The 25,079-nt window shown below is 38.0% G+C and overlaps 1 protein-coding gene across 2 annotated transcripts in view; it reads right to left on the bottom strand.

The window, feature by feature from the left end:
- RPS6KA5 (ribosomal protein S6 kinase A5) overlaps positions 1-25,079 on the bottom strand; it is a 182,932-nt gene that overhangs the window by 100,827 nt on the left and 57,026 nt on the right. The window contains exons 2-3 of one of the 2 annotated variants that reach the window (XM_082384518.1): positions 19,188-19,259; positions 1,742-1,960 (exon numbers count right to left, since the gene is read on the bottom strand). In XM_082384518.1, the coding sequence (XP_082240644.1) occupies positions 1,742-1,960; positions 19,188-19,259 (291 nt within the window). Of the gene's footprint in view, positions 1-1,741; positions 1,961-19,187; positions 19,260-25,079 lie in introns of those variants that run through there. The other variant, XM_082384519.1, reaches the window with a different exon arrangement.

Genomic DNA, 25,079 nt, shown 5'->3' with positions numbered 1-25,079 from the left:
TTTATTTGTGGGCCACTGACAAAGAGCAAAAGTAATGAAGAGCCAACAACAAAAAAAGCAACATTATCAAGGACTATTTGTTTTTTAATCAGATCCAACATATTTCACTCATCTACTTTTAAGTTAAAAATATCAGGCTGGCCAAAAGGCTCCTTCAGTTTTTAAGTAAAAATGAAAGACACATTTTTTATTTTCACCAAGAACTTTACTGAACAACGTATTCACCGAACCTTTTGGCCAACCCAGTATCATTTATAAACTATACTATTACAATAAACAATTTTTAAAAGATTGAATCCAGTTATGGTCAGAGAACAGAAAAAAGAGAGAAGAGAGAGAAGCTGTGGTGTGGTGATGCAGAGGCCAGGAGTTTGGGTTCTTACTGTTTCTGGCTACTACGATCTTATGTCCCCTACAACCTACTGGGTAAAAATACAGAAGGAATTATATTTAAAAATCAGTAAATAACATAGCTGAGCAGATACACACGGGGGCAGAATGAAGGCCTGAAACAACAGGCAGATGATAACATTAGTGGAGACTCTGACAGGACGGGAGAGACTGTGGCCTATGTGTATGAAAGATTTGGGATGGTTAGTTGATGGTAAGCACTGCAAGATAGGCCTGAAGTGTAACTTCATGACTCAAAAAGTGAATTCAATTTTAGGCATCACTAATAAAAGTATAAATTTCAAACTGAGAGCATTCACTAAAGTTGCCAAATACCACTAGTAATCAAAGAAAACAGGAGCACTGTTGGGCAGACTTTGAAATGAGTCAGATCTGAGTTCCAATCTTTATTCTCAAGCTTATACAAGATACGTGACTGCAGGAAATGCAGCTTCCAGAACCTTCAACATCTCTAATGAGAGGACTCTGGCAGTGTTGTAGGGGTCAGTGATACTGTGGGTAACACCTAGTGTGGTGCTGGCACACTGAAGGCACTCAAGAAATAGCTAATGCTTACAGAGCACTATGTGAAATTCTACCTCATCTAATCCACAGAAGAGATCAATAACAGGGGATTATAATACATAAGTGCAAATTCTCAAAAGAATGGGACTAAAACTATAACAGAAGAAATATTCTATGATGGAAGAGTATAATACTAGAAATACTGCCATGTAGGAATAGAAAATGGTACAACTTTTCACAAAGAAATCTGGCAATATGCACAGAGGACATTTCCAAAGTCCGTATACAACGGTCCAACTCTGGGAAAGGAAAAGATTCAGAAAGTGTCTGTGGGTAGAAACGGGAGTGAGCAAAGGGTTGACTGATTAGTGGGTATCTCCATGAAAAGCAGGTTTATCACCAGAAAGGCAAAGCATCTCTAAGAATAGAAATCTTTTCTTTTTTCTTTTTCCTAGTTACTGATTTCCATAAATATCCCCTTGTTGGCCCAAACGTGTACGTTCCTAAGAATTGTGGCCCACTTTCCCACTCAGCTCAGCACATTTGAATGGAAGACACCACCCAGGGAAGCAGCCACCCAAATGACTCCAGTGTTTTCAGATTAATAAAGGAGTGTGGAAGAGAAGTACGCAAATTCCTTCAGGATGGGAGGTCCCAAATCCAGAGCAATTCATGATGTTCAAGGAAATGCCACCGCTGAGAGAGGAATGAAAGTCAAAAGATTTCATTTCTTCTAAGTCTGAAGTATGCTGCCTTTTGAGTGCGTGACGGCACAAGACCCAAGTTTTCGTAAAAAGTAAAAAGTCTGATGACAACTGGCACTTACCTAAAATGAGATGAAGCTTGGTTTCTGTCTGGAAAGCGTAGTGCAAGGTCACCAAAAACGGCGACTGCCTGATGTGCTCCAAGACCTGTCGTTCTGTCCTCGTGTGCTCGGTGGTTTTGGCCTTTTGAACTATTGTTGCCTTTTTCAAAACTTTCATGGCATACAGCTTTCCAGCATCGTGACCACTTATTTTACGAACCAGAAACACTTTTCCATAAGCTGAAAATGAAAAGAAAAAGAGTTAAAAGGCTACACAGGCAGAGTGGTAATTTAGTGCAAGTCGAAAGTTACAATGCACAAAAGAACACTCTTTGAATGAAAGAGTATCCTTAGTGCTGTTTCCAATAGTTCTTTGATATATTTCTTCAATTTTATGTCAGACATATTTCTAGGTCTAGCCCTCAATATTTACATATCTAATCACTGCTGACAAAGTTATGCTTTCACTCTTTTACTGTTATTCTCTCCTCAGTATTTTTAGCTGTAGAAAACTAGCTGTTATTATGGTCAATTAACCACAATCCAATTCTGGAGCAACTAGGACATTTTAGACATCAGATAAAAACCTCTAGGTTTTGCTGCTGTTGTAAACAAATGAAAATAGTTCTTAAGAATCTCAAAAAACAAAAAATCTCATACACACATATAATTCAAGTACCTCAAGTACCCCTCTATACTTATTAAAAAAGTCTAAAGCAACATAAGCTGACATTATATAAACAAAAGAGAGCTCCAGATGTGAAAGACATTAAAAGACCCTAAATTGCAAGCAGTACCAACAGAAGCCCCTTTACATCTCTGGGCAGTAATTCACAGGTTAGTGGGTCAACCTCGCCACATTCTCCCTAAGTGAGGGCTCAGTTGGGCAAATCCTGTGTGTAGTGCCACTGCCCTAAGTGAGGCATTGGGGCCATATGGATACTGTGCCCACAGCAGGTATCCGCGTTTATTTCCCTAGGGAAGTGGGGAGAGGGCACGAAGAGGTGGGATGAAGGAGGAAGGGGAAGGCAGGCAAAAACACTGAGAGGGAAGGGGTAGGCCCCCAATTCATCCCTACGAGTTACAAAGGCTCTTTTCTTCTCAAAATGCAAACACCTCCTGGGATGGCTGAGCCCAGTCCCACTTTTGAAGTTAATCAGACCATCTGCATTCATCAGACCATTCTGGAGTTGGTCTGAGTTCTGACCCAGACTGGTGCTTCCATAGACCCTGCCCACACCTCGACAGTATTTAGCACAAAATCCTATTCTAATCCAGCCACTAGACCAAGAGAGCTTTAAGGCAAGGGCTCTTGTATCTTGGCTGTTATTCAGTTTAGTACTTCAGGAAGTAAATGAGTGCCGACCCAGTATGTACAATGGGCAAAGAACGACGGTGGTACTCCTGAGGAGGGAGAGAAACAGCATTCCTCAAGGACTTGGTGATGCAGTCTCCGTGCTAAACATATCCACACAGTGATTCACTCACTCCTCAGAACAGCCAGTGAAGTTGGTACTTTCAGTAATTCCATTCTGCAGATGAGGAAACAGATTCAGAATACTTAAGCAAGTGGCCAGAAGACTTGGGTAAAAAGTGGCAGAGCTGATTCAGATGAAAGCAGTGTGATTCCAGGGACCACACGCTTAACCATAAATGAATTTTTTCTTTAAATAAGAGAGATTCTTCTTCAGTACTAGAAATCGGATGTTCTGGATTTTAATAAAACCAACACCATAAACATGCTGAACACATTCTGGGATACAGAAAAAGTTCATAAAAGGTTTGTATCTTATCTCGTTGTAAATAAAACAATTATAGATTGAGAGTTTAGTAAGGCAGAAGTGAACCAAAAAAGAAAATGACAACTTTTAGAACCTAACAAATTAACCTAAAGTATACAAATGAAAAAAGTTAATCTATTCAAAAGCAGTGAAATGAAGCTAGAGAATATTCTAGAGAAGAGTACTGTACCTTCCATGGAGTAAGGCACTATATAAACCCGGAAGAAAGTCAAGTCCTCTCTAAGTACAGGGCCTTTGTGTTCCCTACACACACAGCACCTGCTCTAGATTCCTGTTCTGAGATTCCTATCTCCAGAGTGCTGTGGTCCTTAGAAATTATGTTATCCATCTATCTTCTCCAACAAAGAAAATCTTTCTACAACATCACGGAAAGATGGCTAAGAGCTTCTTCCCAGCGCTCACGTGTGTCTTTCAGTCCAGGTGCTGACCCATGTGGCAGATGGACCACAGGGTGTTAGCATCTAACAGCTGAGTACCTGTCAGGCACTTTAGAGTTGGATTACTTCATTTGATTCTTCTCACATCCCTACGAGGAGGTGAGGAGGATGACCTCCACTTTACAGATGAAGGAACTGGAGCGTAAAGGAGCTGGGTCCCTTGCCCAAGGTCATACTTGCCCATGTGGCCTGACTCCTGAGCCCACACTCGGAGCAGTGCTCCAGCTAGCTGCCTTCCTAAGGTGAATGACCTCATAGGCAAAGAAATTAGGAACCAGACATTAAAAAGAAGTCACAATACAGGTTAGGTAGGTGTTCTAATGGTGGAATAGATATATTTCTACTACTTCCAACTAGAGGAGGTTTCATAAAGTTACCCATTTTATTGATGGGGCGATCTAAATATTCAAAAAATATGCCTTACCTTGAGTGGAAACAGGCCTTTCTACAATATTCATCCGTTAGCCCTTCTATACCTTCTGGACTTACAAAAAATAATATTACTCTTCTTTTCTAAGATAATTTTTAAAATATTTTAAAATACTATTATGCCATCTCATCCAAGCAAAATGTTCTTATTCCCTAAACCAATCTAAAAGTAAATGACTTTAAGACTTTGTACCACTAGGAGGTGCCCTATATGTGTTCCGTGAGTTTGTAAATACTTTTTCTTTCCTATTACCTTAAAAATGTCATATATCACTCCAAATAAATGTGAGGTAGCAAAGGACGTTAATGTGTGTGGGCAAATAATATAAAATCATCCTTAATGCCACGTTATACACTGTACGGTCAAATAATAAACAGTCATCCTCCTGCCATGTGATGATATCCAGAAGTTTTCCAGTAATATGAGCTAAAGACTACATATTCTGCCTTTACCATTATAGTTATCTATCAGTAAAATGTCGGGGGAAAAAGTATGATGAAGCTCACAAATCTTTTGATTTTACTTTTATAATTTCCATGATTAACTAAAGCTATGGTACTTCTATCACATGGTACATGCCAATAGATGCTTACAACAATAAACTTCAAGGAGTGCCTCACAATGTTCCAAGCAACAGATATTTCAGATAAACAGGATCTTACTTACAAGTAGTCTGCTTAATGAAACAGAGTTTGCCTCCAAACAGCGTTGTTTTTTGAAGCACCCATAAGGCTGCTTATCACATTGCAAAAGGGGAAGAAAACACATTCACTGCTGGAGAGACCTTGAAGAAGCCACCTTCTCTGACTGAGCTGGTTTGCAGATTAGTACAGAGGGAGAAAGTGAAGGAGTCCTTCTGTTGAAGAGTGCCATCCAGTCTAGAACCGCCTACATGTTTTCCAATATTTTAAGAGGGGCCACTGCAACTGAACTTGGTGGCAATATTATTTCCTTTTAGTCTGTAATGAGATGAATGACTACCTTGTTGTGAAGCCAACTCCTGGCTTTCGTTCACTGTGTGCTGATGTTGTTAAAGAATTCCTATTTTGAAAGCACCTTTTGGAAACTGCAAAAGCTACCAATGGTGGAAACTCTTTTGGCCGAAAAAGGTAAACAATAGTACTTCCTGCTCAGATGGAGCCCCTAAAATGGATGTTTAGCAATACAGCTGGGATTTGCTGCTTAGGTGAAGAGACTAAGCTTCACGCTTCATCATAACTCTAATTTCAGCATCAACGTGCAATGGCTTCAGATGCACTCCCAGCAATCTTCACAGAGGCCTTGTGTACTGCTCTGATCTTATCAGTTTCTCCAGAGCCAGGGCCTTTCCAAGATATTCTGTCAAGAAATGTGAGCAGAAGAGGGCATGGAGTTCACTGGTTTCCCAGAGGACAACGCTAGCAGCGCTTGATGGGACTTGAGGTAGAATTTCTACTTATTAGACTGAGGGAAAGTAAACTCTAAAAATAAACGACAAGAAGGATTAATTCCTGACTTAGCTTGACAGACACCTACGACCATATGAATGAGGTAAATCTTTCAATTCAAGGCCCGACAGACACTGTTCTGGATGTTACCGATAACCTGTGTGCTCCTACAGCCGCAGGTTATAGCAGCCGTTTCAAAGAGAGGACTGGATCCAGACAACCATGTAAGCTTTTCCAAAGCTGGGGGGAGAATTCCATAGGTTGGGGGGCAAACTACAGATACCTTACAAAGGTCATTTCTGTTCAAACTGAAATGTGGATTTAGAATCCTAGTCTACCTGACACAGCACAATGTTGCCAATGGTCTCAGTAGTTTGATGATAAAGGAAATCATGTAAAATGAACTAAACGCAGTGTCAAGGGGAAATGTCTAGTTCCTTGGACCAGGTCTCAGCTTGCTTTTCCACAGGTGTGACTCCTATTCCATTGGCCACAATGATCATTATGAATCAGGTTTTTAAGCACATGTTGTCATAACAGAAAAATTAAAACGGATTGATGGTTTTAAAACAAGATGACATTCATGCTGTCACATCATAAGCTACTGCACAATATCAACTACTTTTTCAAGCTAAACAAAAGCAGCCTTCTTGCTTAAACTTATTTTGAGCATAATTAAACTGATTTTTTTCACTTTATTTGCAAAGTCTGAATTCATTAAAAAAAATTTTAGGAAGTAGCCTTTATCTTGGCATGAAAATGATGAGATCAATTTGTTAAAAAAGTATTTTTACAGCCTGTCTATAAAAGCAATCCATTTACAATGCCATATAATTCAATGCAAGGAAAATCTGTCTATGTTTACATGCATTATTCTGGTGAAAGGGGTTAAGAACTAGAAGGCCTCTGGATTAATTCCTTCAGTAGAGAGCTTATCCGGGACACGCTGCTCCCATTGGGATCCAAATGCTCCACCACCGTGAGATCCCTGTCTTCTGTCACTCAGACTTTTATTAATGCTGCTCACAACTCTATACATTGTACACTCTGCTTAACCAGCCATGCCACACTTTGGGTGCATTCCAACCTTGCAGCATAAACTGCTGTACTCAAACTACTGCTTTAAAAACAGGATGGCAGAAGCTCTCTTGGCGACTTCCACTTAGACAACGCCCAACGCTAACTGGTACCCCCCGTCCGGTTGTGCACTGCACACTGATGCCTATAACCAGTTCACACGTGCACTGCTGTGCCCACGCCGTTCAGCTGTCTGCTTCACACCAGTCACTGACACTCGCTGCCTCACTTGTGTGTGCCTGTTGTATACGTTATTCTTATATAATTTAACTACATATTACATAAGCCACTGAAATGTAAATGTGAAAGAAAAGAGAAAAATGAGGTTAAAAGCTTTGAAAGAACTACATAAAGGCAAGACACTTAAGAAAAAAGAACTGCTGAAAAATCAGGTGTGGGTGAAACAACTATAAAAGGCTAGGGGAAAAAATTGTGAAAATCTAAAAGGATTCTGTATCCAGATCACTTCAAGTGTGTCTGGTTCTCACTCCACTTTAAAGAATTGGAAACTTAATTTTAGATGATGCATTACAAGTGCGGTTTATGCAAAACAAACCATTGTTTAAGAACTTACTCTCAAAGAGTCTTGTGCCTACACGCAAAGTGAATATATATTTATATACTTTAAGTGAAAAGTAGTATGCCCAAAGTACATGTATATATCCTTTTAAAATGATATTCCACTTTAACCAACTTTTTCTGATTGGCCACAAGTACCAGTCATGTCATATGAGAGAGACGCCACTAACTAAAGGATCATATTCAATGCTGCTGGAATTCATCTCTCTCTCACCCTTCCAGAATAAGGGAATTTTTTTCTTTAACTTTTTATTTTATATTGGGGTAGAGTTGATTAACAATAGTTTCAGGTGTATAGCAAAGTCATTCAGTTATACATATACACGTATCTATTCTTTTTCAAATTCTTTTCCCATTTAGGTTGTTACATAATATTGAGCAGAGTTCTCTGTGCTATACAGTAGGTCCTTGTCGGTTATCCATTTGAAGTATAGCAGTGTGTACATCTTAATCCCAAACCCCCTACCTATCCCTTCCCCCAACCCTTCCCCTGGTAACCATAAGTTCGTTTTCTAAGTCTGTGAGTCTGTTTCTGTTTTGTAAATAAGTTCATCTGTATCATTTCTTTTTAGATTCCGCATATAAGCAATATCATAACGATATTTCCCTTTCTCTGTCTGACTTGTTAAATCAGAATCTTGTTAAAGAGTGACTTGACCACCAACCCTACTAGCTCTGCCTCTCAGCTTGCTTTCCTCCTCAATCTGGTAAACATAACTTTTGTGTTGTCATCTAAATTGTTGATAAAAATATAACCCTTCTGGCTCAAAATACTTGATTTCCCATTACTCTTAAGATAAAGAGAATCCTTAATATAACCTAAATTATCCGGCTTCTACCTACCTCTCTCCACCTTCTCACCATCTCATTTTCTCACTCCTTCAGACATACAGCCTTTCCTGACTTCCCAGACTAGCACAGTTCCTCTAATTTTATACTCTCATAACACCCTGTCATAGAAATTGTCAGAAACATGAGTTTTCATTTATTTGTGTGATTGCCTCATTGTGTAGCTTCCACAGGACTGTAAATTCCACAAAACCAGGGACTATGTCCAGTTTTACTCACTTTGTATCATTGGCAAATTCTAGAGCTGGCACACTGTAGAAACTCAAATAATGTTGAATGCATAAAAAAATAAACAAGATAGCAAACAAAGAAAGAGCTCTGTAGCATATAGCCAAATACCCTCTTCTCAGTTGACAACTCTGATCTAAAGTTGAAGGTGGGTCTTTAGGAAAAGAAACTAACAGTGCAAATCCGCAGTACAGAGCTATATAGCTCACCCACTCTTTCCCTTTGGAGAAGGAACAATGGGCTTTCATGAAGTAATCACCTTTAATTTGGGTATTAAATATGATTCCTGACAACACTCCCTGGTGAAAGTGAGCTCAGGAAACTTAGCTGCCACCACTGTAGAAAAGGAAAATGTCTTAACATGGTGACATCTGTAACTGGCCACTGCTTTGTGACCTGCCACAACTACATAAGAACTGATGGCCAGTGCCTGGCCACATCCCTCTCTCATAGACAATTTAACTTGAGGAAAGATTTCTATCTTTCCACATGTGACATGGACACTGACAACCAACCCACCTGCCTCCCCCTCCACCTTGCCCTGTAGAACTTCATTCACCCCAAGTCAGCAGGGTCAGAAATGGAACCAAACAAGAAAGACTCTCTTGGAACTCTACATTTCACTTGTCCTGCCCTTGGAAATTGGTACCCTTGTTAATAGGCCAGCCAAACGTACATGGTAAGTAATGCTAGGGCAGTATATGTCAAGCCCCAGGAAAACCACCATCACTGAAAGGGTTCTCAGAAGAGCAGCTTCATTTCAGCACAAACAGTACACAAAAAGCAAACACTCAAGGGGTTCAATGGTGAAACCTGGCTGACCATAATTTGGTACTTCTAAAGACTCATCTGAAATATCTGATTAATGAGACCTCAGAGCTGAAAAGAAACATTACTGTCCATCCCAGTAATTCTCTAAAATCTACCCTGTGTTAAGATAGATGGACAGAAATCACCTGACTTGGACCAAAGTAGTAGATAAGTTCTACTCAGACACACACTTTAGTGAATTGAGGTTTAATCTTCTGTGTGCCACTTTTTAAAGAGACTATGTACAATAAAATTATGCTTTTTTCAATAATATCTTCATATCCTTTATCAAAGATGCTAGTCTCATGATCTTATTTACTGACCACAATAAAGGAGCCATTTGATAACTTCAGCACTTGTTAAAAGTCTCTCTAGACCAGTTTTTTTTCAAACCATGGGCTGTGACCCATTAGTGGATGATAATATCAATTTAGTGGGTCCAACCAGCATTTTGAAACTAAAATACTAAAAAAGAACTGAATATACTAAATGTGTTTCATGAATCTTCTGTCTCCCCTTTATACACACACACATGTGTAGGTATATGTGAATGTAAACAAGTCTAAGCACATGAGAGAGGAAAAAAAGAGGGCAGTACAGAACAATGGCTAAGAACATAGACTCTGGTGTCTGGCTGCCTGGCTTTGAATCCTAGATATGCTGCTTAGTAACTGTGTAACCCTGGGCAAAACAGGAAACACAACTGTGTCTCAATTTCCTCATTAGGGATAGTAATAGTTCTTAACATCATACAGTTTGGGGATTAAATAAATTAATATAAGGATCCAGAGGAGGGCCTGGCAGATAACAAACACTACAGAAATGTTAGTGGAAAAAAAGTGTGTGTATGTGACTGCACGTCTATACACATACATAAATACACATACTGAAAAGCAATACAAAAATGTACCTATTTTGTCCTATGGGTAATAGTCAAAAAAGCTTGAAAGCTACTGCTCTATATGAATTTATATGCCTTTCCTTTAAAAAAAAAACAAACAAATTATGTAGGCCAAAGAACTTTCCCTTTATACCTACCTCCTAGTAAACTCAGGGTTAAATTTAAGACTCGATTGCAGTGACTATGTCAGCCCAGATGTCTATAACATCTATTTCACTCCCCTATTATCTGGCTTTTGCTCTGTTTTCATCTGTTTTTGTTTTCTCTTTTTTTTTTTTTTGATTCCTTATCTTTTTTTCTATCTTTGAAAATGCCCTTAAATCTCTTTTCGAAAGTCGGCAAATTTTAAACGTTGAAAGTAAAATGCACTTGATTTTACATATTTATCAAACAGAAGCACTGATTCCTAAATTCTTTTATAGAATAGATAATTGCACACTAAATTCCAAATACTAAAAAAAACCCCACATAACTATAAAACTAAGTATTTCAACATAATTTTAAAATAAAAAGTGAGAGAGTGGCATGGACATATATACACAACCAAATGTAAAATAGATAGCTAGTGGGAAGCAGCCACATAGCACAGGGAGATCAGCTCGGTGCTTTGTGTCCACCTAGAGGGGTGGGATAGGTAGGGTGGGAGGGAGACGCAAGAGGGAGGAGATATGGGGATATATGTATACATATAGCTGATTCACTTTGCTACACAGCAGCAACTAACACAACATTGTAAAGCAATTATACTCCAATAAAGATGTTAAAAAAATTTTTTTAATAAATAAATAAAGTAAAATAAAAACAGAATTTGAGCCATTTAATACAACCATTTTTAAAATTAGCCCCTGTTGCCAGGATTTGTAACATCATAAAAACAAAATGTCTAAGATTAAGAAAGGTAGACTGATTAAAATAGACTATTCTTCTAACATACAAGGAAAAGCTGTGAACCCAAAACATGCTTGATTAAATACACAGATGCTAAAGGCAAACAAGAGACACAGTAAAAGCACATGAAATCATAGGCGGTAATTTTTATGAAAGAGACTGAGGTAGGCCATTTGTTTTAGGTATAAAGTTATATCCTCTCTAGAAGATATAGAACACCGAGGATCTGGAAGAGACTTAATAAAAGTGCCAGGATTCCAGACGTAATCCAGTTTAAGTTTTTAAACTAACCAGGGCCATTTGACTCATTTTCTTAATTACTTTGAATGGTCAAAAACAGTTGCACAGCTGAAATTAGGACCACGAAACCAGTGCATTTTCTCGTGGATGGTGTTAGCATCTAAAAAAAGGACTTAATATGCGAGAAGGTTGAAAATAAAAAATAGTTACAGGAATGATTATCTATGGATTCCATTTATGCATACTGTATTAGCTTGAATAATTAAAGACTAATTGTATAATGTCTTCTAGATCAGCACTTCTTAATTTCGGAGAAAGCACTAAGACAGTACATGCATTAGTCCAGCTAATAACTGCATGTATGTATGCGGCCGTGGCCGACTCCTGACTATCTCCACATGGATGACCCACGTAATCCACATGGCATTTCTTATCCCTGGTCCCAGATGACTTGAAAACCAGAGATTCTGGTCCATCAGGCAAGAAGAAAAAGCTACAAAGGAAACCATGTCCCGCTGTGAGGTCTAGACTTGAATTGACTACCCATGGAATGTGATTACCAGAGGACCTTACTAAAAGGAAAATACAGGAAAACAAGGAAATAAGGACCAAGAAGCACATGCATAATCATTCTGTTTCTATCTCAACAAACAAGCTATTTGAGTACAAAAGGCTTGCCTCCTCACTCTTGCTCCAAAACTTCCCAGGGTTCAGGCTGTACCGAAACCCCAGCTTAGACCACATGCTGCTTAGGCTCTTCCTCTGCCCTTGCTACTCCCCTCACTCTCTCCTGAGAGCATTCCTGCAATAAATCAGGTGTGCCCAAATCCTTGTCCCAGGCTCTGCTTCTAGCAAATGTGACCTACAACAGCATCAGGAATAAGTCAAATTGTATTTATACTAGGGAGACAATGTCAACCAACATGTTCAAATGGAATCGTCTTTTGTGGTATAAAACATCACAAACATTTGACCTCTAAGATTTCCTTAGACACTGTAGGCTTACACTGAAGCACAAGGTATAGTGGGTACACACAGATGCAAAATTATAAACTTATCTGAATGACGATTTTGACAATTTAATGAATACAGGCTTTTAAAAGTACTATTTTAATAGGGATACTTTCCGAACACCTAAGCGAATTAAATGACAAACGATGACTAAGTCATAATACTTTTTAAAACAGTCTTTATATGCCTCAACCAAAGTTTTTTTCCCTTTGATCATATGGCCAAAAAGTAGCTGTGTCTTTAAGTTGCCTAGTGCAATTCCTAGCACCATCTAGTGGCAAATTACCCAGAAAAAGAAACGTGTCTTATTTAACAAATAAGATGTGTTTCTGAAAAGTCTGCGGTAAAAAAATACATACATATATATTTTAAAAGGCTGTCTTGTTGGGGATGATTTTCACAGAGTCTGGGACCAAGGAGCAAAGAACTATCAGAGTTAACATGTCAAGGATGGCACTTAGGCTGGGGTAAACAACCCAACAATAATCTCTCCTACTTGACAGTATTTCCACAGAACAGCTTGCAGCATCTCCCGCTGATTACATGACCAACCCCCGACCCCCAGCCAAAAATAAAAACAAAAAAATAAAAATCCACAGGATAAAGAAAAAGCAACCTTCTTACGAGGGCACCAGGCACTGAGGAAAACACAAATGGTCGCTGCTCAACAGACATTATGGGAGGCAAGGCCTTTTGAATCTCTCTACTCTGCCAGCACTCATTTGAAGATTTCATAAACCCAGAAATAAACATTAAATGAAGGCCATATTATTCAATTTTCAAGTTTGTATGTAGTATATCCTTTTTTTAAATGCTCACTACTCTTCCCCCAGCACCCAAACAGTACTTGCCTCTTAATAAAACATGTGAATGAATGAATCCCAAGAGTAATGGGAATGAAATGAAAGGTTTTAAATAGAGAAGTGACATGATCAAACTTATACTTAAGAAAGGTCACTCTGGTTGTAGTATGGAGAACAGATTAGGAAGGAACAGCCTGAAACCCAGAAGATCTTTTGGTAGTTGCATGTCCCTATTTATTGCTGGACATATTTTAGGCTTTACAATAAAATATTTGTTGTATTAATGTATCACTTATGTATCAAGCTAATCTGAGACATTGGTAATGCATTATACTAGCTCTTTTAGAAGCTGGGCTTCTTTCCCTTTCAGATATATAAATAGATAAAATTTATATAGCATTTACTATATGTCAGGCAATCTAAATGTTTTATTACTCATTTTATGAATATTTTAGCATAAGACTGTTAACCTAACATACAAAAGGTTGTTCAGAACCTAAAATGTTTGAGTAGTTAAGAGAAGAAAACAAAGAAAGAAACACAGTCTTCATTTGACATGTTATTTTGAAGGTAATATACAAATCAACTTTTTAGAAATGCTAATAAAATTTCAACTAACATCACTTATGAAATATTTGTTAGATTTTTATTATTAGAAATATAACTTTAATTGAAATTTCTCCCAGATATGCTAACAAAGTGACTACATGAAAGAACTAATAATCTATCCTTATGAATAAGTCCTAAATAATTTTGTTTTTCTAATTTAGGGTGCAGCTTTAAAGTGGAGTTCCCTGTTGAATAAATAACCGCAACTGATGGTTATCTAGCAATTGGCAATTCATATTGATTATCTCACTGATATTATCACAACATTGTGAGATAGATACTATTAACTTAGGCCAATAGAGACTTAGGCTCACAGAGTTCATGCGATTTACCCAAGGAACACCAGTAGGCAATGATAATGTCAAGATTCAAACCTAAGTCTTCTAAGTCATCCTTGATATCCAAGTACTTCACAGCTATGAATGCACCAAAATTAGAAGAGAAAAATCAACTCAGCTGCATCCTTTACAGTTACAGGACAAAATTTATCTTTTTTGCCATAATGACAAAAAATCTCTGAAGTACAGATGTAGTATGATGAATAAAGAAAATTCAAAGAGAATACATGTTTCACTTCATTAAGCATCAGAATTACTAGTAATGCACACAATGGATACGTTTAAAGACTTTCTTCTCTACTTAGACAGATGTCTCAAAGAAAGCAAAATCGTTAAAAGGAAGGCAGCAGAAAAGGAGAGAAATTAGAAAGAATCATTACTCCCACAAACAATCCAAAATTTCATCATGAAACAAAATAATTCTAAAAGATGAACCAAAGATACTTCCTGAATTTGGGAGTATCAACCTCGAGAACAACGCTAGAGACGAAAGCATGAATTATATACTTGCTAGACTATTATTATACTTCATACTGTTATGGGCTATGGGGAGGGAGGAGGGAAATAGGGTTGGAAACATATATAAGGATGATCTTAAGAGTTCACAATCTAGAGGAAAAATATAGCAGATGTGAAGGAAGATTCAGAGAACCACTCACTGCCATTTCTCTACCAAGGACTTTCAGTGCCACAATTCAGAGAATGAAGCAATTGGGAAGGATTCGGACAGGTGGAAAAGGGAAGGAGCACTAAGGTAGAGGAACAAGATAAGGCAGGGCCTCAGAGGATGGGAAAGTACACATAATTGTAGGGGAGTAAAAGAAAATCAACCAGACTAGTAAGTAGGTGGAATATTGGGGTAACTGGAGAAAAAATACAGAGCTAAGCCTGAAAGCAAGGCAAGAATTTGGACTTGAATAATAACTAGGAAAAAAGCACTATAAGTTCTGAAACAGGAGAATAGCATGATAATGTTGAATTTTAATGAGGTTGCATATTATTTATAACAGAATATGTATAAAATGCATAAAATGGAAGAGAGAACTTGCAGAAAGACCAATTTAAAAAACCTTAACAACAATCCATGTATAAGGTAATATGAGCCATGGCACTAAGAACAGAAAAGGTAAATCCAAGGGTCATTTTGAAAGAAAAATTATAGGATTTTGTGAGAAACAAGAAATAAAAAAGTCAAAATAGAGAAGGATCAAAAATTATTTCCAAGTTTCTAGCTCAGGAAACTGATCAACAAGATTAACAATAGATCAAAAGAAACAAGATAGCTGAAAAGATATAAATCAATACTCTGAGTAAAAGATTTTTTCATGAATATTACATGCATTTAAGTATGAGATCAAAAAGTAAATCTTTCATTTTCCAATATTCCACAAAGTCTTCAAGATATTGGATGAATAACATTTTTTTCTGGTTCAAAATACATAAAACTTAAATCATCATCAGATTTCTCAGTTTCACTTCCAAAGAAAGCCTGACATGACACATAAAGACATCTGATGAGGCTTTTCTATTATCCTAAGTAGTTCTGGAAAAAATTAGCTTAAAAAGGTAATGAAACTGAAAGATTAGTGGTGAAATTTTTGAATAAAAATTGAGATTTTATTATATTCATAATAAAAGTTTCCACCTACTCCATTTAGTCATCAAAATTGTGATTTTAAATACAGAAATACCTACAGTGACACTTCTTAGTTATTCCATCTTCTCATAAGAGCAAGATACTGTTAGCTGATGAAAAGGAAAAGCAGTATCCATGGCTAACAAGAGACCAGTTTCAGGAAGAAGCATGAAATGAAAACGCAAGTAAAGCATTACTGGTAAACTCTTTTCTCACGTTTGCAGAATTATCTTAAAGATCTGCCTATGATAGATCCACTCAAAAAGTTGAGGTAAATAATGAGACAAAGTGTTATATATGTTGAAAGAAAACACATACAAGGTTTGTCTTTTTTTTTTTAATTATTAGCACCTTTAATTATTATTTATTTATTGATTGATTTATTTGGCTGTGTTGGGTTTTCGCTTCCGTGCGAGGGCTTCCTCTAGCTGCGGCAAGCGGGGGCCACTCTTCATTGCGATGCGCGGGCCTCTCACTATCGTGGCCTCTCTTGTTGCGGAGCACAGGCTCCAGACGCGCAGGCTCAGTAGCTGTGGCTCACGGGCCCAGTTGCTCTGCGGCATGTGGGATCTTCCCAGACCAGGGCTCGAACCCGTGTCCCCTGCATTAGCAGGCAGATTCTCAACCACTGCACCACCAGGGAAGCCCACAAGGTTTGTCTTATAAACCTGATATTAAATTAAAAAATTTTTTTAATTAAAAGAATTTTTAACTGACCTGTAATTTTTCTTCCTCATACTCTGTGTGTTTTTGGAATCAAGGTTATACTAGCCTTATACAATGAGTTGGAAGAAATAATTCCACTTTTTCTGTCCTCTGAAAGAATTTGTGGAAGATTAGAATTATCTACGCCTTGAACGTTTGGCAAAACTCATTTTTGAAACTGTACCAAGTGTTTTCCTAGCAGGAAGATTTTTACTTACTGACCAATTTCTTTAAGAATTATAGGACTGGGCTTCCCTGGTGGTGCAATGGTTAATAATCCGCCTGCCAATGCAGGGGACACAGGTTTGAGCCCTAGTCCGGGAAGATCCCACATGCCGTGGAGTAACTGAGCCCGTGCACCACGACTACTGAGCCTGCGCTCAAGAGCCCGCGAGCCACAACTACTGAGCCCACGAGCCACAAGTACTGAGCCCGTGTGCTGCAACTACTGAAGCCCGTGTGCCTAGAGCCCGTGCTCCACAACAAGAGAAGCCACTGCAATGAGAAGCCCACACAGCGCAACGAAGAGTAGCCCCTGCTCGCCGCAACCAGAGAAAAGGCAGCACGCAGCAACGAAGACCCAACGCAGCCAAAAATAAATTAATTAATTAAAAAAAGAAAAAAAAGAATTACAGGACTATTCAGGTTTTCTATTCTTTTTTCAATCAATTTGGTCTTTTACACATTTCAAGATTCATGTGCATGTTAAAATTTGAGGAACACTACCTCAGACCACTAAATTCCTATCAACTCCCAAATTATGTGCTATTTTTGTCCAATACTTCAATTTTCTTTTTTTAACCCCACAAATTAGACATTTCGACTATGGTTTTACACAGTCAATATTGTTTAGATCTTCTTTATTCACCAACACTTTTTCATCCCAGAATCTCTCCTGAGATCACTTTCCTTCTCCCTAAAATTATATCCTTTAGAAATTCTTTTAGTGAGGATGTACTGGTGGAAAACACACTCAGCTTTTGTGTGTCTGAAAATGTCTATTTTGCCCTCACTTTTGGAAAATAGTTTTGCTGGGTTTGCAATTCTAAATTGACAGTTATTTTCTCTGGGCATTTTGTAGATATTCTTCCACTCTCCTATGGCGTTCATGGTTGCTGTTGAAAAATCATTTGTTAATCTACTCATTATTCCTCTATAAATATGTCTTTTCTCTCTTGTTGTTTTTAGGGTATTTCTCTGTCTCTGATGTTCATCAGTTTCTCTGATGTATCTAGGTAATAATTTCTTTATACTTGTCTGCTTGGGATTTTCTGTTTCCTAGATCTGCAAATTTATATGCTTAATCAATCCTAGAAAATTCTCAGCTATTATCTCTTTGGATAGGACTTCTCCCCACTCTATTGGCTCTTTCTGGGATTCTGACTAGACAAATTTATATGCTGACAAGACCAGCCACATAATTGGCAGGCTCAGTGCGAAATGAAAATGTGGGGTGCCTTGTTCATGAAATATTTAAAATTTCAGAACAGTGAAAGCAGAGCATTAAACCAAACGTGAGGCTCTTCTAGTGCAGGGATCTCTGCACCTGCACAAGTCATATGCCCATGAGTCCCTGACTTTAGAGCAGTGAGAACAGTGATAGCAAAAATTCAGAAGGCACAAGGAAGTATAAAGCAGAATATCAAGATCATCTAACATCTCACCACCCAGGGACAGCCACACTGTTATCATTTTGGTGCATAGATCAGAGATTTTTCTATATATTTACATGTAGACATTTATTCACACAATTTTTATACTATGGAAATGGTATATTGTACATTCTCTTCTATAGTCTTTTCTCAAATTTATTACATTATGGAGATCTTTCAAAAATGTTAGCAAGGGCTTCCCTGGTGGCGCAATGGTTGAGAATCTGCCTGCCAATGCAGGGGACACGGGTTCGAGCCCTGGTCTGGGAGGATCCCACATGCCGCGGAGCAACTAGGCCCGTGAGCCACAACTACTGAGCCTGCGCGTCTGGAGCCTGTGCTCCGCAACTAGAGAGGCCGTGATAGTGAGAGGCCCGCGCACCGCGATGAAGAGTGGCCCCCACTTGCCGCAACTAGAGAAAGCCCTCGCACAGAAACGAAGACCCAACACAGCCAAAAATAAAAATAAAATAAATAAATAAATTTTAAAAAATTAAAAAAAAAGGCCAACTAATAATAACAGTAACAGCTAACATTTAAAAAAAAAATGTTAGTAAATACAGATCATTTCAATTCTATTGTACAGATAATAGATGCATGTTCATTTAACCAAATTCATGTCATTAGGTTTCCAAGAGTCTTGAATTTTTCATTATTAAAAATGATGAGCATGGACTATCAATAAAATTGAGCGAGGACTGACTGAATCAATCAGTATAAAGCACTTCACAGAGTAGTTGGCAAGTAACAAGCTCTCCATAAATGTTAGTGGTTTTTTTAAAATATTGTGTCCTGTGTAAAAACTGAATTAATTTACATTCCCAACAGCAGGGTAAGAGAGATTGGTTTTTCTTGATCCTTACCAATTCCTTTAAATTTTGCCTTTTGTATTTCTTCTATGAATGCTTTGTTCACATTCTTAGTTCTCCTATTGGATTCCTTATGCTTTTTAAAGATTAATTGATTTCTGTATTGGGGCTATCAATCCTTTGTCATAAGGATATCAAGTACTTTTTTTTCCTGAAAAAAAAGAATTAAGACTTACCTCCAGTTCCTAGGACCTTTAGGAGCTCGAAATTTTCAATCCCCACCTTCTCTGCATGTCCTGTTAAATTAGCTAAAAAAGAAAGAGAAAAAATAAATAATTAAGGGGATCAGCAATAGGAGGGGGCCCACAGGGGCTTCTGAGGTGCCAGCAGTGTTTTATTTCTTGAGTTGGGTGGTTAAACCAGGATTCACTTTATAATTATTCGTTAAAATGTACAGCTATGTTTTGTGTAATTTTCTGTATGTTACATACTACGATAAAACTTTTTTTATTTAAATGTTTTTTAAAATTACTGATTTGTCTTTTGTTTTTGTGGGGGTTTTTTAAAAATTTTTCGGGGGGGGCTGCACCGGGTCTTAGTTGCAGCACGTGGGATCTTCGTTGCAGCATGTGGACTCTTAGTTGTGGCATGCAGAGTTCTTAGTTGCAGCATGCAGACTTCTTAGTTGCGGCATGCGAACTCTTAGTTGTGGCATGCATGCGGGATCTAGTTCCCTGACCAGGGATCGAACCCGAGCCCCCTGCATTGGCAGCGCAGAGTCTTACCCACTGGGCCACCAGGGAAGTCCCACAATAAAACTTTTCTTTTAGAATTTAGTAACTATATAACATTTGTACCAAAGGTTAACATAAAAATAAAGTGCTCTACTTTATTAAAATAAAGACTCTCTAAAAGTCTAAGAGTCTAAAGTCTTTAAAAATAAAGACTCTCAAAAAATAAAAAAAATAAAAAAAAATAAAGACTCTCTACTGACCAGATAATCTGAAAATGAACACAAATTCTAACATGTAGATAGATACGTAGTAGAGAGAAAATTGGACAGATTTAGAAGATGCATTCATTTATTCAACAAATATTTACTGACTATAGATGCCATTCCCAGGTTCTAGGCTGGGCTCCACTCCCATTTCTGTCACTAAGCACTTGAACAGGATGTAGCCTGCACTGGTTACCTGACCACCCTGCATCTCAGTTCCCTCATCTTTGAGGTGAAAGCACTGGTCTCAGTGAATGCTAAGATCTCTGCCAGCTCTAAAATTCGAGGACTATGTTTAAAAATATAAACTCTTCAAAGACATATTCTGTAGTAAATAAACAAAATTAGGATACCTTATAAATGAGCATTTTCCAGAGCATACTCCAATGAATTCTGATCCTATCCTATGAGATGTTAATAGATGTTATGTTTGGGGGGAAGGTGGGGAAAGAGTGCTCTGGTTGAATAAATTTGGAAATAGTTAGCTTAAACAAGGTTTAACAAGTTTCTTTAACGCTGAACCTCACAGATTCTGCACCATAAAAATATGCATGTGGATCTTCAAGATTGCGATACTTATATTTGACAAATTTATTGGACCATGAATTACTTTGTATGGTAATAACCTATTCATATTGTGTGAACCAGCTTTCTGTGATAAGAAATAAATGATTAAGAAAGGCTTGGTCCAAATCCTAGCTCTACCACTTAAAAGCTCTGTGACCTTGAATAAATTACTTAACTTCTCTGTGTTTCATATCCCTGTAGTGTAAAATGGGGATAATAAAAATTCCTACCCTCAAAGCATACTGGTGTCTACAATTTACTTTGAAATGTATTTTTATTGGGTTGGCCGAAAGGTTCGTTCGTTTTTTCCCGTAAGATGGCTCTAGTAGCACTTAGTTCTGTTTAACTTCATTCAAAACAGTTTTGTTAGATTGTACGTGACAGCTGTCATATCAGCATGCATTTAAAAAAAGACATCAAAATTGGTGAATTTTTGTGTAGTCATTTTAATATTGAAAATGGAAGAAAAAAGCAACATTTTCAGCATATTATGCTTTATTATTTCAAGAAAGGTAAAAACGCAACTGAAACACAAAAAAAAGATTTGTGCAGTGTATGGAAAAGGTGCTGTGACTGGTCAAACGTGTCAAAAATTGCTTGTGAAGTTTCATGCTGGAGATTTCTCGCTGGATGATGCTCCACGGTTGGGTAGATTAGTTGAAGTTGGTAGCGATCAAATTGAGACACTGACTGAGAGCAGTCAACATTATAGCATGTGGGAGATCGCCAACATACTCAAAATATCCAAACTGGGCACTGAAAATCATTTGCCCCAGCTTGGTTATATTCATCGCTTTGATTTTTGGGTTCCACATAAGTTAAGCGAAAAAAACCTTCTTGCCCGTATTTCCGCATGCGATTCTCTACTTAAATGTAATGAAAACGTTCTGTTTTTAAAACAATTGTGATGGGCAATGAAAAGTGGATACTGTGCAATAATGTGGAACGGAACAGATCGTGGGGCAAGAGAAATGAACCACCACAAACCACACCAAAGGCCGGTCTTCATCCAAAGAAGGTGATGTTGTGTATATGGTGGGATTGGAAGGGAGTCCTCTATTATGAGCTCCTTCTGGAAAACCAAACGATTAATTCCAACAAGTACTGCTCCCAATTAGACCAACTGAAAGTGGCACTCGACAAAAAGCGTCCAGAATTAGTCAACAGAAAACGCATAATCTTCCATCAGGATAATGCAAGACCACGTGTTTCTTTGATGACCAGGCAAAAACTGTTACAGCTTGGCTGGGAAGTTCTGATTCATCCGCCGTATTCACCAGACATTGCACCTTCGGATTTCCATTTATTTCAGTCTTTACAAAATTATCTTAATGGGAAAAATTTCAATTCCCTGGAAGACTGTAAAAAGCATCTAGAACAGTTCCTTGCTCAAAAAGATTAAAAGTTTTGGGAAGATGGAATTATGAAGTTGCCTGAAAAATGGCAGAAGGTAGTGGAACAAGAGGGTGAATATGTTGTTCAATAAAGTTCTTGGTGAAAGTGAAAAATATGTCTTTTATTTTTGCTTAAAAACCGAAGGCATCTTTTGGCCAACCGAATAAAAAGATGGATTGATGGACACATATAGGTATGGACAGATACGTGATAAAGAAAATACAACAAAATGTTAACTGCAGAATCTAGATAGTGAGTGTAAGGATGTTCAGCATACAACTCTTTCAAATTCTCTGTATTACATTTGAAAATGTTCATAATAAAATGGCACATAGGGCTTCCCTGGTGGCGCAGTGGTTGAGAATCTGCCTGCCAATGCAGGGGATACGGGTTCGAGCCCTGGTCTGGGAAGATCCCACATGCCGCGGAGCAACAAGGCCCGTGAGCCACAACTACTGAGCCTGCGCGTCTGGAGCCTGTGCTCCGCAACTAGAGAGGCCGCGATAGTGAGAGGCCCGCGCACCGCGATGAAGAGTGGCCCCCGCTTGCCGCAACTGGAGAAAGCCCTCGCACAGAAACGAAGACCCAACACAGCCAAAAATAAATAAAATAAAATAAATTAATTTAAAAAATGGCACATAATAAAATAATACCTACCTCATTGGGTTGTGATGAGGATTATATGAGCTTAATTCACACAGTGTTTGCTGTGTTCCAATAATATTATTAGTGTTTGTAAATAAATTAATGCTTTGGGACTACAATTTTAAGAAAATTAGACCCAACTAAGAACTTCTAGAATTAAAAGTTTCAGGGGGATAAGTAATTTCAGTGTCTTTCTGAAGTTTAACTAAACATAACTTTAAAAAATATTTTTAATTGTGGTTAAAAACACATAACAAAATTTACCATCTTAACCATTTTTAAGCATCAATACAGTAGTGTTAACTATAGGTACCTTGTTTACAACAGATCTCTAGAATTTTTTCACCTTGCAAAACAAACTCCATTGAACAATTCCTCTTTTCCCTCTCTTCCAAGCTCCTGAGAACCACCATTCTACTTTCAGTTCCTAAGAGTTTGACTATTCATGCATAATATCATAGTGGGAACAAATCAGTGTACATGGCCCATGCCTCAAGCTCACACTGGTTTCAATATAAATCTAAAACAAATACCAAAAACATAGGTAGTATCTTAAAGTAAACACACAATAGCATATCCTCCTGTAGTATGTCAAGCAGGTTACAGTAAAAGTGAAGCTCACAGGAAACCATCACTTTTGAAATAATGATTTGGCTCTAATTGAATGTTAAATTCTGTTATTTTAGTGTGCAAGATTTTTGAAGTTTAAGACATTATTAAAGAGTCACATGTTAAAAATTATCAATCCTGTTTCTCGCTGTTAGGAGTCATCTTTTATTTACTATGAGATGTGTATAGGCCCAGCTTTCCAAAAGCATTGTCCAAATACTATTTCTCCCATACCTATATTTGCAGCTGGACTAGGAAGATAAGAAACTATCTTTTGATACACAGCCACTTCAGCCTTTCTACACTAACCATAGAATTACTCTCATAGGAAATTAAAAGAGGCCACAGATTAATTATACTTGGTTCTACAAAGCATACCACCCCGGAAAGCCTGATCATTCACTAAGATTGTTCAGATAATCTGTGAAGGCCTGCTTTTGTTCATAATCTACTACCTCTATTATTTGGTTTCTGACATAAATTAACACTTTGTCTGCAAAGGGAGCTCAAGCCTTCCCCAACCTCCAATCCTGGGGAGAAGTAATTGACAGAGCTCAAGAAGAACAGCACTGATGCCTTCGGTATTTGGGGGAGGAGTGGTCACAGTGGTAAAGGTTCCCCCAGGAGGAGGAGGTTAGCTCTGCTTTCTTCAAGGTATGTACTCTTTGGAATCTCCTCTCTTGGCCTTAGCTGTGGACGAGTTTATTTACCCTTTGTATTGCTTTTCTATCAAGATTGTTACCAGGTGGCTGGTGAGTTAAGGTGGAGCTTGGGAGAGGGTCTTCACTCCCTCATACCTCAAACCCCAGGTCCTAGGAATTCTGGGCTTGAAAAGAATTTAGCCCTAGGCTTATAAAAACACACTTTATCCACCTCGAGTTTCTCCAAGAATTTATCTTTCCTGGCCTTTCCTTGATTAAGAATGGTTAGATTCCAGTCAACAAGCTTAGAGGGTAGTATCTGCTTAGGGCAAAGGGCCCCTGTGGCCCAGTGCAGCTCACCCAGGTCAGTGATTCACTTTGGGGTAAGGGACCAAAGATGAAGCTTGACAAAATGTAACTCTTTTGGTTTACCCTGTCTTGTCTTAACCTCAGTTGGGGCCCAAGCAGATGCAATAGGGTTTTTTACCCAAAGTTCATAGCTTACATTAGGGTTCACTCTTGGTGTTGTACATTCTATGGGTTTGGACAAATGAATCCACCATTGTAGTATTTATATCATTCAGAGTAGTTACTGCCCTAAAAATCCTCTGTGCAGGTTTTTGTGTGGACACGAGTCTTCAACTCCTTTGGGTAAATATCAAAGAGCACAACTGCTGGGTCATATTGTAAGAGTACGTTTAGTTTTATAAGTAACTACCAAACCGTCTTCCAAAGTGGCTGTATCAACTCTGCGTTTACACCAACAGTAAATGAGAGTTCCTGTTGCTCTACGTCCTCACTAACATTTGGTTTTATCAGCGTTCTGAATTTTGGCCATTCTAATAGTTGTGTAATGGTATCCCACTGTTGTTTTAATTGGCATTTCCTTGACAACATATGATGTGGAATATCTTTTCATATGCTCATTTGCCATCTGTGTATTTTTGTTGGTGAGGTGTCTGCCAAAGTTACTGGCCCATTTTTTTCAATCAAGTTGTTTATTTTCTTATTGTTGAGTTTTAAGAGGTCTTTGTATATTCTGGACAAGTCATTTATCAGATAATGTCTTTCGTAAATATTTTCTTCCAGTATGTGACTTGTCTTCTCAGTCTCTTGACATTGTCTTTTGCAGAGCAGAATTTTTGAATTTTAGTAATTTTGATAAAGTACAGCTTATCAATTCTTTCTTTCATGGATCATGCCTCTGGTGGTGTACCTAAAAAGTCATCACCATACCCAAGGTCATCTAGGCTTTCTCTATGTTATCTTCTAGG

This window comes from Balaenoptera borealis (genome assembly GCF_965194805.1).
Source record: "Balaenoptera borealis genome assembly, chromosome: 3".
Taxonomy (NCBI): Eukaryota; Metazoa; Chordata; class Mammalia; order Artiodactyla; family Balaenopteridae; genus Balaenoptera; species Balaenoptera borealis.
The sequence above is the reverse complement of the archived record's forward strand: the minus strand, read 5'-3'. Positions and strand labels throughout refer to the sequence as shown.